This window comes from Colletotrichum godetiae (genome assembly GCF_030913485.1).
Source record: "Colletotrichum godetiae strain CBS 193.32 chromosome Unknown BDP55scaffold_5, whole genome shotgun sequence".
Lineage (NCBI taxonomy): Eukaryota > Fungi > Ascomycota > Sordariomycetes > Glomerellales > Glomerellaceae > Colletotrichum > Colletotrichum godetiae.
In genome coordinates this window covers 656,029-669,834 of record NW_026851253.1, presented here as the reverse complement: position 1 = coordinate 669,834, position 13,806 = coordinate 656,029, and the positions used below count along the sequence as shown (strand labels likewise).

Genomic DNA, 13,806 nt, shown 5'->3' with positions numbered 1-13,806 from the left:
AATACCTTACCTTACTCCGTGTACATATCGCGCGGCTTTGAACACACGACGCATTCACGGTCGTACAATACGTACACTGCCTTACTTGGTGTCGGGTTGCACATACAGGAAAACGCTTGTCAGACATGCGTCGGGCAGCAGTACAATCCTGCAGATTGATGATGATCTTGTTTTGTTGAACTCTTGGATTTGATTTTCCCGCAAGCCATGTTTGGCATACCGATGAAGGTGGTCGCACCACCACTAAAAACCCCTGCTCGCCCTCATATCTACAAACCATTACTGTAGACGTCTACTTGTCAAGAGTCTTGTAAGTCATCCAACCCTCCGCCCACCCATCCTCGTTGTCGCACCCCCCGGCCTCTTACTCCGCATCACGCGGCGGCCGAACGGCGTCATCCATAAGGCGCCCTTACGGAGGGTACCTCTCTCTCTCTCTCTCTCTCTCTCTCTCTCTCTCTCTCACACACTCCCACTCGTTCAGGGGAAGTGAGCGGGCATCTTTTCAGTCCCAGAGTCATAGATACACCCAACCCAACACGCGCGCTTACTCCCTTTGCCCCCGATATTCCTTCCAGAACAAGTTTTCCCGCGCCGCTGCTCACCTCAAATGCATGACCATGACGTCGGGCTCCTCCACAACCCGCCGCACCACCTCCGCGGCCCGGGCCATGGTCGCGCCGTCCACCACGCGATGGTCAGCGCTCCAGCTAAAGTTGGTAACGTGCTTCCTCACCACCCTATCTGAGTCTTCCCCCTCGAAGGCCGGCACAGCGCGCATGCGGCCGATGCCGAGGATCGCGACCTCCTTATCGACGATGACGGGCGAGAGGTAGGTGCCGCCAATATTGCCAATATTGGAGACGGTGATGGTCCCGCCCTTGAGGTCCGCTGGGGCGAGCTTGCCTGCGAGAGCGGCTTTTTGCAGGCGTGTCAGCTCCGAGGCGATGGAGAGGATGTTGAGGGAGCCGACGTCGCGGATCACAGGGACCAGGAGGCCGGCGGGGGTGTCCATTGCTACGCCAATGTTGTGTTGGCTGCGCATGACAAGGGACGGCTTCGACGAAGGCGACGACAAGGAAGAGTCGAGGTCGACGCGCGCATTGAGGATGGGGTATTGGTAGAGCGCCATCGAGACGGCTTTGATGATGAAGGGGAGGTATGAGAGCTTCGCGACGCCGGTCTCGCAGCCGCCCACCTCGGGGGACGTCGCGAGGACGCGGTTGAGGCGGGTGCGCAGCTGGACGAGGCTGGAGAAGTCGATCTCGTCGGCGTAGAGGAAGTGAGGGATCGCGAGGGAGCGGGTCATGGACTTGAACATTTGCTGTTGGGTATTCGTGAGCGGGACCCGGGTTTCGAGTTGTGCGGCGCCGGAAGGCGGGGCCGAGGCGTTCGGGGAGGGAGTCGAGGCTCCCGCCGGCCTATCACTGGCGTCGCGGCGCTTGACAAAGTTTTGTACGTCCTCTTTCAGTACCCTCCCGTCTCTCCCCGTGCCGTCGATTTCGGCAATGTCTACGTTTAGGCTTTTGGTAAGATGTCGCACCGCCGGTGTAGCGAGCGAGGCGTGGGTCCCCTTTGGCCGTGGGGTATCCTCTGCACTGCCCGCATCCTGAGATGCCATCCCGGATTCCCGTCTTGTTTGGTTTTGTGTCTTTTCTCCCTGCTGTGACTTGGACTGTACAGGAGGTTCCGGCGTCTTTTGTGAGGGCTTCTCCTGTACCGCTTCCGTCGGGACCGTCAGCGCATCCAGGTCCTCCTTCTTAGCCCCACCCTGGATATCAATGTCGACAAAAGGCTTGCCGACCTTGGCCATGTCGCCGGCGTCGTAGTGCAGCTTCTTGACGACTCCAGAGAAGCGGCTGGTGATCTCCACAGATGCCTTGTCACTCTGGACCTCGCACAGCGGGGAAAACTCCTCGACTCGGGCGCCGGGCTCGACGAACCATTGTATGATTTCGCACTCCACGATGCCTATGTAAACCGGGATCGTCAGAAAATGTCTCTGTGGAACAAGCTGTAGACAGGGAAACCCTCTCACCTTCGCCAATATCTGCCAGTAAGACAGGCTTCACAACCCGTAGGTGCCGTGTGTCGTGGAACTGTCTGGAGGGGTAGACGCCGGCAGCTCTCGCAGCAGCCAGGCGAGCCATGCTCTTGGAGACGTGCCATTGCGTCCGGACGGCGCGCGATCCTCTTTGAAGAAACATTTTGTTTTGATTTTTGAATAGTTAAGAGGATAAGAAACCAATTCCCAACTTCTGATTTTTTTCCTTTTCTACACCTAAGAGAAGGGGAATAAAAGGGAAGGTACTCCCCAAGGAATGTGCGAACGCACTTGCAGGAGGATTGAACCGCTCGGCGACGGCATTGTCCTTTCCCCCAAACACTCGGCTATTCGCGGTGTTCGGCCAGTGAAGGTCGATTGAATCTCCCCCATGACACAATGTGAAATGCCCCTCGGGGAAGCTGCAGGGTGGCCCGAGACCCGCTGCGTCGGTTCAGTGCGCTTGGCTCTTTCCCCCTCGTCTCCGCATTGAAGCGTTGCCGATCCACTCTGTTATCGCTCGCGGCTCAAGGGCCCTCGTCAAAATGTGGCTGGAGACTTGTGGCGCCAGCTTTGCAGGACAGGAACGTCGAAATAATGTGGCGCGATTTTTTTTTATTGTTATGCAACCAAGCATCGAAAGAGGGATGACCAGACTTTCTCTCGACACTTAAACGTCGCAGTCGACAATTCCAAATCAGGCGCAATGGCTCCAACTACACCGTTACGGACAATGGCGCTGTACATGGGCGCCTCTAGAAGGGCCTTCTTCTCTTGCACAGTCTGCACATGGCGACGGCACTTGAGCACTTCCCGACCATGCCTGGCCGACCAGCTCCCAACTCCGGCGCCTGGCGCCGCCCCCGTAGAGTCTCCGAAACCCGACCTCCCCGGATCTGCCATTAACGCCCCGAGAGCTTACGGGAAGCGGGTATACAACTTCACGCCGCAGCCTCTGCCGCGACCCATTGGCATGGCGCATCCGCCTCACCCAGAGGACAACTCGGGCGTGGATAGGAGGTCGCTGAAGGAAAGGAGGGACGACTTTGTCGACTACGACAAGCATCTTGTGCGCCGTAAAGAACTGTGAGTTCTCAACGTCAATGCCCTAGAGTGACATGGAAGAGGAGATAGCTAATTGGGATGTCCCTCCCCCTGTAGCAAGGAAAAGATGGCACGCCCCTACTTCCGTGACTGGCGCAACATGCGGTTCCACGAGGGTAAATCCTTCATCGCGCCCCCCTTGCCCTTCAAGGCCGACATGTCCCTCTTCTTCCCCAACTTCGTCGGCGACACCCTCGCCAAGAACGCAAACAACACCCGCGACACGACGCGGACGCTGCTCGACAAGGTCTCCGTTGTCGCCGTCTACAGCAGCCAGTGGGCCGACGATCAGGCAAAGACCTTCATCTCCCTCGAGGCCAACCCCGAGCTGCACGACCTCCTGGCCAAGAACCCCGGCAAGACGCAGGTCCTCCAGCTCAACGTCGAGGATAACAAGTTCAAGGCGTGGATCGTAAAGATGTTCATGGGCAACTTACGCAAACAGATCCCCGAGCACAACTGGGGTAAGTACTTCTTGGTGCCCCGCGGCATCACCAACGAGATTAGCGAGTCTATTGGGTATCTCAACAGCAAAGTTGGCTATGTCTACCTGGTAGATAATCTGTGTAGGATAAGATGGGCTGCCAGTGGTCCCAGTAATCCCGATGAGCGGGAGAGCTTGGTGAAGAGTATGAAGCTTGTCCTCCACGAGTGGAACAAGAACGAAAAGGCAGCACTCGAGGCTGCTCCAGTCAAGAACGCAGCGAAGGAAAAGAAGGAGGTATCCTGAATGGGAGGACGATAGCTTTTTCCCCCAGGTGGTTTAGGAAAGCCAGCCTTGTGTAGCAGTCAGGCCCACGTAACCTGACTTTTGCTTACAGGTATTCGTGTTCTTATAGTGTACAATATGCACCAAAGATACCCCAATCCGATCAAAACGTCAAAAGAAAACAATTCCAATAACGCCTCCGCATTTCCTTTATGCCAGTAATTCCCCAGTCGTAACGGCTTTGTAGAACACATACCAAACACACGAGGGACGTCATTTCAGCCATGCCGGGTCTTCACTTACTACAAGAACCACCAGAACATCAGAAAACAAAACGCAATGAAGGCGCCCATGACGATGCCGTCGCGGCGCTTCTTGGCCGAGATGCGGTTGATTAGGCTATTCAACCCCGGCACCTGGCTGGCAGCCATTGTGATACGACGATTGATGCTGGCGAGCGTCTCGCGCTGGATGTTGAAGCTGTCCTGGACAGCGTAGGCCTGGGACAAGACGCTATCAGCCATGTTGTGACTGTTATCGATACGGCTGCGCTCGGCGAGCATGTATTCGGCCTCGGCGTTTTCTGGGTTGTTGGCACGGTATTCGTCAATGTCGGAGCGGACATTCGTAAGAAGGTGGGCGCGGTCGCGAGCCTCGGATATGGTTTTGCGCAGGCGCACGAGGTCGCGCTTGTGTTCGGCGAGCTTCTCACGGAGGAGGGCGAGGTTGTTCTGTTTCAGGGCGGAGGAGGTGAGGGTTGCTTCCGAGTCGAGGAGGCGGGATAGTTGTGAAATGACACTCTCGCGCTGATGTGTTGATGGCCATGTTAGTACAGATGTTCGAGACAGCGAAAGAGGTGAGAGCCGAGATCTTTCAGACGAGGGCTTGGGCGTACTTTTTCAAGAAGATCTTGTAGCTTTGCTTCTGTGGTCCTTTCCTCCTCTGTGGGCTTTGCCGGAATGTCGGATACCGTCGAGAACTGGGAGTAGGTGTGGAATAGCGTCTCTGTCTGTAGAGGCCGGATGTCAGGGAAGCCTGGATGACGTTCTGGGCAGAGTGGTTCCGTACCTGTGTTTCTAGACTTCGTGCCTGTTGCCGTAGCTGGGCCCAGCCCGTGTTTCCTGAAGCCGCAGCCATGACGCCTCGATGCAACTTGTGTCTGGCTTGGTTGTTGGTGTATGTGGGTAGGTCTTCAAAGTCGAGATGTTGTCTTTCGATAGTCTCTGGCATGTCCGCGTGTCTGGGACTGTCGGCAGGGACCAGATGCAGCAGGGAGGAGCTCGGCGTCACATGGACCGTGCACCTCGAATGATTATGTAAGTGCCGAAGGCGTCGCACCGAAAATGCAGGTGCGGGTAGAGTCGCATCAGAGTCGAGAGCCTCGAAGATTTGCTAATAATGTACCAGAAACCGGCGAAAGAAGTCGCTTGCGTCTCAGATACTGCGTAGGCGTCCTTGCCTATCCCAGAAAAGGCCTATTGCCTCAAAACAATTTCCGATAGGAGCAAAAGGAAGGCATGAAAGTCAATTTGAACTTATGATATCCTCATGCCCAGAGGCATAATACTCAACTGATGAGATTCAAAATTTTGGATTGATATAGTCAGGATTGAAAAGACACTTCAAAGGAGTCGGAACACGATGTTGTAACTACATGCCGATGTCATTGACATCTCGCTCAGTGAAGCCCTCTTGACTATTACAGCCAGCCTCTGGTGACAGACTGTGGCTAGTGCTGCTGTGGCGCAGCTCATGACTGGCGGCTTCCAAACCCCAAGGCCCACATGCACCCAATCACAGCAGGCCCCGCGCCGGGTCCCGAATTTTTGCGCACAAACTAGGGCAACAGCTTTTTGCCAAACTTTCAAATTTACGATCGATCACCTCAGCCTCTCTCACGACGTGTCGATACTAACCCAGATATCCAGCGCCACCCCCCATATCAGTCAAGATGGTGAGTGAACCCCTTTTGCTCTCCCTGATGGAATTCGCGATCCCCGAATAGCACGACGCAACTTTTCCGCCGAATCCTCGACACCCCGCGCCCGAGTTACCCCCTTCCCGACGAAGAAGCGAACACCACAGCGCAGCAGGATCTCACTGCAAAGGAGCTACAGAGGAGAAAAGAGAACCCGTTTCGCTGACGAGAATTCATCATGTCCCAGTCGTCCGGAAAGGTCAAGGCCGTCGCCCTTTGGAGCAAGAACAAGGATGATTTGACCAAGCAACTTGGTGAGCTCAAGACCGAGCTCGGTCAGCTCCGCATCCAGAAGATCGCCTCTTCCGGCAGCAAGCTGAACAAGATGTGCGTTTGAACCCCCCGTCCTGATTCGAAATCAATTGGAGGAATCGTCGACCGAAAAAGAGAAACCAAGAGGACTGACCGGTGAAATTTTCCGCTCTACAGCCACGACATCCGCAAGTCGATCGCTCGCGTCCTTACCGTCATCAACTCCAAGCAACGCGCCCAGCTCCGCCTGTTCTACAAGAACAAGAAGTACGCTCCCCTCGACCTCCGCGCGAAGCAGACCCGTGCCATCCGCCGGAGATTGTCCGAGAAGGAGGCCAGCGCCGTCACCGACAAGGCCAAGAAGCGCACCACCCACTTCCCCCAGCGCAAGTTCGCCGTCAAGGTCAGTAGCGTCGGAATATCTGCCATTCGGAGGGAGGCCAGGGAGTCGTGAGAGGAGCAATGGGATGCAGGGTCGCATTATGAGATGAAAGATCTTCCAGAGATACTCTCTCCCCACCGCTGTCTCGTGTTACCTGGCCATGTTTCTGAATGGCACCATCTCTTGAGGGACGAATAGCATAACTGACTCTTCAAACAGTCTGCTTAAATTTAGACCGACCGCTGCTGGGTTAGATCTGGGGATGAGGAACAATGAAAATGGTCACGGAGGCGTAACACGTTTTTGGCACACGGGGATCCCGAATTACTCGATGATGCATTGCATGGTCACGGAGGGAAATTAAGGGTTTATTTGCACTTTTATCATTTCTCCCCCCAGTGCTGCAAAACACGAAATGGATTTCTCTCAAGACGGGTCAAAACATTGGTCAAGCGAAAAACGAAAAAGGATGGGCTTCACAAGAATCCCCTCTCTTGTTCTTTCCCACCCCTCCTTTCTTGCGTGGTGGGAGGGAGAGGATTCCCTCGGGTGTGTGTGGTGTGAGGTAGCATAGAGCTGCCACAATGATGGGGCCCAAAGATGTCCCGACTTCAAAAGTTTGCTCTTTTTCCCCCCTCGATTGTGATGGGTTCCTCAAAATGATATATGACGATGTGTGACGGTTTTACTCCAACTATTCTCACCTGCGCAGCATTGGTGCAAGACCTCGTCGGAGATATGGGCTAGATAACTTTCATGGTCAAGCCCGCAGCTCCGTCTCAGTGTCCCTTTCCTCCATCGCTGTTACATATATCTATTGTCTGCTTCGTGTAGTCGTTCATGTCTCCGTCTCATACTTGTTTTCACAATCCATTACCCTGGCCCCCTGGCTACTTCATATCTGAAAAATGCCCAAGATGAGGGTTGCGCCCCCACTATGGCATAATTACAACATGCTGAGTATATCAGGTATACCCATTGAGAGCCTCCACCACACTTCATGCCGCTCCAGAGTCACCTTTCAAGCTTGAGGTTGCAATCATATTCGACAATGCCGGGAGACAGCGCCTCTCAGGAGAATTGAAGGCTATAAACCAGTTTGGAAGACGACTGGCTTCACCACTTCATAGCATAGCATGACGTTAGGGTGGCTATGTGCTTTCCGTCGCAACAGGAACCCCTCTGTATCGTTCACGATAAACACGATACCTGCCAGTATCTTCGCCAGCAACTCTGGTTGACCAGGTTGTAGCTAGACAGGCAGTACCGTACTCGAGACTGGTCTGCTCTGCCGTTCGACCGGTCAAAACCGACCTCTCTGCTTAGACATCTTTGTTCCTTGAGATGCGAAGTACTTTGCGGACAACATAGATAATGGGTCTCGAAACGAAATAAAGTTCGCGATAGGCAGTATCCCACGCCCAGGTATGGCCAATGTTCCGCGTTGAGAAAAGAGAGTCGCAATACTGATCTGAGAGGCTGGGCTTCACGCAACGCGCGCTTACGATAATTCATATCTGCAGTAACAAACAACTTCTTACCTTAGTTGCGCAGGACCTTGGTAACGAGGACGATGGAGGTACTTTAGAAGCTCACCTTAGGTCATCTCGTCAGGCGTGGGCAAGAAACTATGGCAAGTCTTCCAAGTTTGACGGAGCTCACAGCTAACAAGAAACGATAAGAAGACTGTAAGGAGACCGTCTACAGTCGATGGGTCGTGTAGTTCTAGATCTTGGAGCTGCCTAAGGGTTCCTTTCACTCTACTCGCGGTACTTTCGTATGGGCGGAGTGGTTTTGACCAAGACACAACACTGGGGCACGAAAGACTAATCCCGCGATCTGTCAGTGAAGCGAACTCCATGTGTTACTTTCAGTGCGTTTCATGTAGCCTCGAAAAGCACGAGACTTTGACCGCAAATTCTGTTCGAGTTTCTCTACCCGTAGGCAGCGGCTATCGTGCGAGGCGCATCAAGTCAGGAAGACTGTCTCAACTCGAGGGCTTCTCTATGATCGACATGAACACGACAAATCCAAAAAGTCAGCCAGAGGAAATAAGACCGACTGGCTGTCCCATGGCAAATGATCCACTCCAGCAGTAGTTTCTGCACTTGTGAGCTCCCCTGAACCGCCACCAAGCCCATTGACTGTCACGAACAAACATCCACAGCCGAGTCTAGAGCATCACTGCCAAGAATAGAACAAGGCTCTCTTCAAACCAACGGAAGCAGTCCTCGCAACAAGGTGTATCAATCACCATGTGACCCGCCCCTCTCACGAAGCCGCAACGCAGAATTTCGCCGAAGCACCTGAGGAGGGTGCAGGAGTGGATTTTTTCCCACTTCACGCCCCCAAGGTACATCATATCCCTCATCCGAGAGTTCATCGCGTCGGATATGTCCCTTTACAACCGGCCACCTTCCCCCCCTCACCTGACAGAACGCCTCCAAACTTACGTCTACTGTGGCACCTTACTCACAGGCCTCACACCCGGAAGATACCGTTCACGGGAGAAGAGCGTTGTTTCCTCCTCGTGATGATTGCTTCTCGTCAAATGTGCTTTTCTGTGATCTTTGCAGATACGAAGAAACTCCTCTCCCGGCTGCCTCGTCAGAATGGAGAATGGAGGCGAAGTGGGATACGAAGTTCACTCACGGTCAAATTCTGCCCTGAAGTGCGGACATCCCGTGCAAGATCCGACTCAGCCCATGGCACATTACACTCCCATCGCCTCCACTGTCATGTCTGCTGCCGTGTAACACCTTATTACAAGGTGACGCGATTACAAGACTAGCAACCCCACAGACACGACGTAGAAAGACTTTTCATCTCCAGCCCCGTCCCCAGCAGCGTCGTAGCAGAGAACCGGAAACCTACGCAGAAAATGCCAGAACACCTCCCCGTTGCCTTGCGTGGTTATGTCATTTGCGTGTTAGTAAGTTCACAAGTCTCTTTCCCTTCCAAGCTCTCGCATGCCCCTGAGCAGAGAGACTTGGCAAGCGTGACCTTTTGTCACCTCTCATCGCAAACCTAGTTCTCAAGTCGAGCTGTGTTTCATGGCGCGGATCCCCTCGAGACACAACGCAGATAGACAACGTAGATAGACACGACATAGATAGACACACCTTGATTCCAGTAAAGAGTCCTCTCCCGAATCCCATGCCAAAGACACGAAACCCCTTCACCCGTGAAAAGTGTGCTACCAGAAGGATCATCTGCTGGTTGATGTAGGTCTCTCGCGTCTAGTAACGCTGTGGTAAGCTCTCGTCAACATTGCCAACCTAGTCAAGTCTTTAACTGACAACGAGATGCAACTAAAAAGCAACGGGGAATACCCTCAATGAGTTTTAACAACTAAGCATCACGCGTACTGTATTTCTGCATCACTAATTCTACGTATCGGCCCTGACCACAACCACCATGACACCTGAGAAAATGCAGACTTTTCCCTCATACCCACCAAAAAAACACTAAGTCCATGCCCCTTGAACTTTTCGCCGCCGCCTTGAACACCGAAGCCTGTTATGCCGTCCTGACCTGATCCATTTCTCCTTGTAAACGCCAGTACGGAACCTTGGAGCCTGTAAGGGTATTTCATGAGACGTCGACAAAGGAAATAAGCCATCCATGGTGTAAAATGCCTCCCCGTGAATCATGAACACTTCTAACGATGTGATTAACTTCGTCCAAGTCAATCACTTACTGTTTCTTCGATCCGATGCCTTTGTTACTCGACCGCCTTGTGTCTTCTTGATAGACGGAGTAGGTTTGGCGGCCTTAGGTGCATTCACGTCCTTTCGATGAATCTTCTCATGCCTGCGTTTCTGGTCGAGTCTGTGAAAGTCCTTGTCGCAGAAGTCACACTTGAATGCTCCCTTCACATTGTGCGTTTTTCTGTGTTTCGACAAATTGGAAGACTCCCCAAACGCCTTGCCACAAACCTCACACTTGAGTGGCTTTTCGCCTGTATGAGTTCTCGAGTGCATTGCTAGAAGCCAGTTAGAAGCTGTACAAACCCAAGAATAATGGTATCACTTACTCAAAGCACTCTGCTGCTTGAAGGATGCTTTGCAGCCCGGAAACTTGCAGCTCCAAGGCTTTTCTCCGGTGTGAATCCGCATGTGCTGCGCTAGCGATTGTTTGGCGGATAGCGGAGTATTACAAATTTCACATTTGACTGGCTTGACTGGACGTATTGTCAGCATACATCTCCATTGAAGATGGTGGGATAATGACTTACAGCCGGTGTGTGTCTGTAGATGACGTTCGAGCTTGCTTTTTTGCGTGAAATGACCTTCACGCGCACATCCCTCCCAGCAGCATTTGTATCCAGCGTCCGTCTTGCCAAGGTTGACAATATGTCTCTCCTTGCAATGCGCCTGTAGAGCGTCATCGTTCGAGTAGCTCATACCACAAATCTGACCGGCGATTACCCATTGGCAAGTGAACACTTCAGCTCCGGTCTTATCAGGGCTGGGCAGAGTTTGCGCAGTGGCCGGAGACGGTTGCGGAGACGAGGACGCCTGGAGCCCTAGAGGAGAGGTGGTAGACTCCTTATCTTGGGCAGCATGGGTCGGGTCAAGAAGACCATCCCGTGGCCCTGGAAGGAAATGAGGCTGACGATTCGGCGGCATTAGAGGCGGGTAAGAGTGTTGTGTTGCATGGGGATAGTTGTGATGCTGTCCTTCTGATGCAACATGTTGTTCTTGGAAATGGCTAGTCCAGTCCTCGACGCCGTTGAGCTCAGCACCGCAAGGTATGAACTCTGACGAGTTCGGGTCGGGCATGCAAAAGGATAAGTCTAGTCCACCTGGATGAGCATGCGACAGGTGAGGAAGAGGGCACCTGGTTGGCAAGTTCCGGTTCTGCGTAAGGCAAGGCTGTATACAGTTTGTCTGATCGTGCGCATGCTCGTTGAGATGCATTCCAAATACCATCCAATCTGCAGGCGCAGACGTGGCAGGATCCCCAAAGCCGGCGAAAGAGCTGAGGACAGTGTTGTAGAGGTTGGGGTTACTCTGATAGGGGTTGCCCATGTTCATCGAATGAGCCATCGACAAGGTCATCCCGCCAGGGTGGAAATGATTCTGAGATGCTGCTGAGATTTCTCCACTCTGGTAGGGGCTTTGGGTCGCGTAGTATTGGGAAGACATTGAGGGCATCGAAGGCATCGACGGAGCCATTATGCTGTCCTGAGCGAAAGTGTCCCCCCCTATGGAAGCCAACACATCGGCGGCAGCTTTGTCCTTCTCAGAGAGAATGTCATTAGCTGGACACTCTGCGTCTGTACATTGCGCAGCAGCTTCATCGCAGTCGTCATCGTCGCAAGCTTGAGCGCAATCTTCGTCAGTGCAGATATCACCAGCTTCACTGGCGCCGCACTCACTGACACACCGATTACAATCCACACTACTACAAGCCGCGGAGGTACTATCGTCCTCGATCTGAGGGCTCGAGTTGGGCGTCTCGAGGCCAAAGCCCATGGGCACCGTCGGTGACATGATGGCATCCGAGCCAAAGCCCAAGGGCATCTGGCCTCTGGGATCGAAGTAGTTTGGTAGTGCGGGCATCGTGGATAGGCTGTGGTGTCTTCGCGCATGCATCGGTATGTTATTCGGGTTGAGAGGGTGATTGTGGTTGGGTACAGGATGATGTTGGTTGTTGCTATCTGGACCTCTGCAGGCAATGTGGTCAAAGTCCAAATCCATACAGGACTCATCGTGTGATACTGGCAAAGTTACGGCACCAGAAAAATGGTCGTTGAGATGTTCCACATCTAAGGGTTCGAGGAAAAAGCCGGAGCCGTGGCCAGTGTAGGACGGCAAGCCATCAAGATGGCCGTCCATGACTCTGATATGATGATGTTGAGGACCTCTGTATCTTCCGTGCGGCTCGAGGGAGGTCCCACGGAGACCGTTGATCGACAGGCGGCTTGGGCCACGGGAGGTCGGAAAGTCCTTGGAGAAGGAGGGAAGAGAAGAGCCGCAAAAGTGAGACCCTGGGGACGGAGAATTCCTTCAGGTGTCAGAGTCGGGGAGGGTAGATGTAGTAGTAACGGGATAAACGTGTGGAGGATGGTCCAGTAATGAATGCCCTGACGAAACAGAACCAAGACTGGGTAGAAGGGTAATATGAAAGTGGGATGAAAGCTTCAAGGTTGGTACGAAGCGAGGCGAGGCAAGGCGTGACCAGGCGAGTCAACCGTTGACAAGGCTTTTGGGGGCAACAAGTCAAGAATTGACGAACTGGGTTGGACTGGGCACCAGTGGTTCCTCTCTCAGGTCTCCTAAGAACCAAGGGCAACCCGCAACAGTAGGAGCCTCCTACCCACGTTGTGGGAAGGCGGTGTTGCAGGCGCGCGATGAACAGGTGCGGTGCGGCGTGAGAACCTTGATGGCCTCTGGCGCGAAAATGCGGCCTCTCTGGCTGGTGACGGAGGGGCTAACCTGCCAGCGTAACACCAGAACCCCTGTCATTGCTGTTAATCACCTTGCGAAATATGCGCTTTATGATTCAATAGGACATACCTGTCGGTATAATTGAGGAGCGATGGTTGTTGCGCCGGGTTTTTTCTTCCCTTTTTTGTCTTTTTTGTTTTGTTCGCGATATTGCGCTGCAAAATTGAATCAAGTCTCTTGAGAGTGAGTCTTTGCCGTGTCTGTCGCTCACTTCCAACCGCCCCAAGGTGCCGACTGCCGCTCCCTTATTATACTCGTCAAGGTCGACAGGAGACGAAGCCCCCAAACCTTAAAAGTCGCAAGAAAAATGAGAGGGCCGCCGAGATGAGGCCCTTTCTTCGGTCCTCATGCCCTCGCCCGTGACTCTCGAGAGAACTGGCGGGCCCGACTCCAAAGAGACTTCGTCACTTGGTTCTGAGAGGCTGATCACGGGGGTGTGGGTGCCACAGGGGGGGGTTTCTGTAATCACTGGCCCGTGGTTGGTACCTGCCCCACCATGTGCCCTTTCTCAGCACATGAGCAGCTGCCCATTGGTCCGGACTCTCTTCCAAGGGTATGCGTATGTAAGCAGCATTCAATATCAGATTGCGTGAGTGCCCGGTTCCAATTTCGCAAAGACAACATCCGCATCTCTAAGAAAACAACACCGTAAGGTACCTGGGTTACGCCTGTGGTCAGTGCGCCAGGAACCGTCCTTTCAAAACCGCAGGAAGGCGTCGAGAGACAGCAGACCAACTGACGGGTAAGCAAGAGACAAGGCAGCATCCGTCAATAGTTCATCCGACTTTGGAACAATGGCAAGCCACGCGGCTGTCAGACACACGGAACAATGACGAGCAAGAAAGTTCCGAGGCGACGCCATCGCATGTTTTCAGTCCCGCG

The 13,806-nt window shown here is 53.5% G+C and overlaps 6 protein-coding genes across 6 annotated transcripts; 2 read left to right on the top strand and 4 right to left on the bottom strand.

Annotated features, from left to right (window-relative positions):
* Window positions 1-425: 425 nt before the first annotated feature.
* Window positions 426-2,375, bottom strand: BDP55DRAFT_648521 (2-oxoacid dehydrogenase acyltransferase). Its single transcript, XM_060573856.1, has 2 exons — window positions 2,039-2,375; window positions 426-1,971 (listed from the first exon to the last, which is right to left on the bottom strand). Exons 1-2 carry the CDS (start codon window positions 2,205-2,207, stop codon window positions 602-604), a joined length of 1,539 nt encoding a protein of 512 aa, XP_060434496.1. The 5' UTR covers window positions 2,208-2,375; the 3' UTR covers window positions 426-601.
* Window positions 2,376-2,750: 375 nt separating this feature from the next.
* Window positions 2,751-3,878, top strand: BDP55DRAFT_627493 (ATP10 protein; the record flags this gene model as incomplete). Its single annotated transcript, XM_060571766.1, has 2 exons — window positions 2,751-3,130; window positions 3,206-3,878. The coding sequence occupies 2 exons, from the start codon at window positions 2,751-2,753 to the stop codon at window positions 3,876-3,878; spliced, it is 1,053 nt and encodes a 350-aa protein (XP_060434495.1).
* Window positions 3,879-4,035: 157 nt separating this feature from the next.
* On the bottom strand, window positions 4,036-4,866 carry BDP55DRAFT_648518 (vesicle transport V-SNARE protein; the record flags this gene model as incomplete). The annotated part of the gene is made up of 2 exons (XM_060573855.1): window positions 4,036-4,663; window positions 4,753-4,866. Coding segments are annotated over 2 exons (618 nt in total), but the record flags the coding sequence as incomplete, so codon positions are not given.
* Window positions 4,867-6,013: 1,147 nt separating this feature from the next.
* On the top strand, window positions 6,014-6,697 carry BDP55DRAFT_627491 (ribosomal L29 protein; the record flags this gene model as incomplete). Its single annotated transcript, XM_060571765.1, has 3 exons — window positions 6,014-6,162; window positions 6,265-6,490; window positions 6,689-6,697. The coding sequence occupies 3 exons, from the start codon at window positions 6,014-6,016 to the stop codon at window positions 6,695-6,697; spliced, it is 384 nt and encodes a 127-aa protein (XP_060434493.1).
* A 3,069-nt stretch (window positions 6,698-9,766) lies between these two features.
* Window positions 9,767-10,729, bottom strand: BDP55DRAFT_648507 (uncharacterized protein). Its single transcript, XM_060573854.1, has one exon. The coding sequence runs from the start codon at window positions 10,450-10,452 to the stop codon at window positions 10,162-10,164; it is 291 nt and encodes a 96-aa protein (XP_060434492.1). The 5' UTR covers window positions 10,453-10,729; the 3' UTR covers window positions 9,767-10,161.
* Window positions 10,295-12,211, bottom strand: BDP55DRAFT_308900 (uncharacterized protein). The gene is made up of 4 exons (XM_060566667.1): window positions 12,196-12,211; window positions 11,853-12,142; window positions 10,707-11,795; window positions 10,295-10,652 (listed from the first exon to the last, which is right to left on the bottom strand). The coding sequence occupies exons 2-4, from the start codon at window positions 12,067-12,069 to the stop codon at window positions 10,498-10,500; spliced, it is 1,461 nt and encodes a 486-aa protein (XP_060434491.1). The 5' UTR covers window positions 12,070-12,142; window positions 12,196-12,211; the 3' UTR covers window positions 10,295-10,497.
* Between the last annotated feature and the right edge of the window lie 1,595 nt (window positions 12,212-13,806).

Excerpts from the sequence above, each read along its gene's own strand:
- BDP55DRAFT_648521 (XM_060573856.1), bottom strand. The coding sequence starts at position 2,207 with ATGTTTCTTCAAAGAGGATCGCGCGCCGTCCGGACGCAATGGCACGTC. Across the intron at positions 1,972-2,038 it reads ACTGGCAGATATTGGCGAAG|GCATCGTGGAGTGCGAAATC; the intron begins GTGAGAGGGTTT and ends CGGTTTACATAG.
- BDP55DRAFT_648507 (XM_060573854.1), bottom strand. The coding sequence starts at position 10,452 with ATGCACTCGAGAACTCATACAGGCGAAAAGCCACTCAAGTGTGAGGTT.
- BDP55DRAFT_308900 (XM_060566667.1), bottom strand. The coding sequence starts at position 12,069 with ATGCATGCGCGAAGACACCACAGCCTATCCACGATGCCCGCACTACCA. Across the intron at positions 11,796-11,852 it reads GGATTGTAATCGGTGTGTCA|CTTGCGACGATGACGACTGC; the intron begins GTGAGTGCGGCG and ends ATTGCGCTCAAG. Across the intron at positions 10,653-10,706 it reads TCTACAGACACACACCGGCT|TCAAGCCAGTCAAATGTGAA; the intron begins GTAAGTCATTAT and ends CAATACGTCCAG.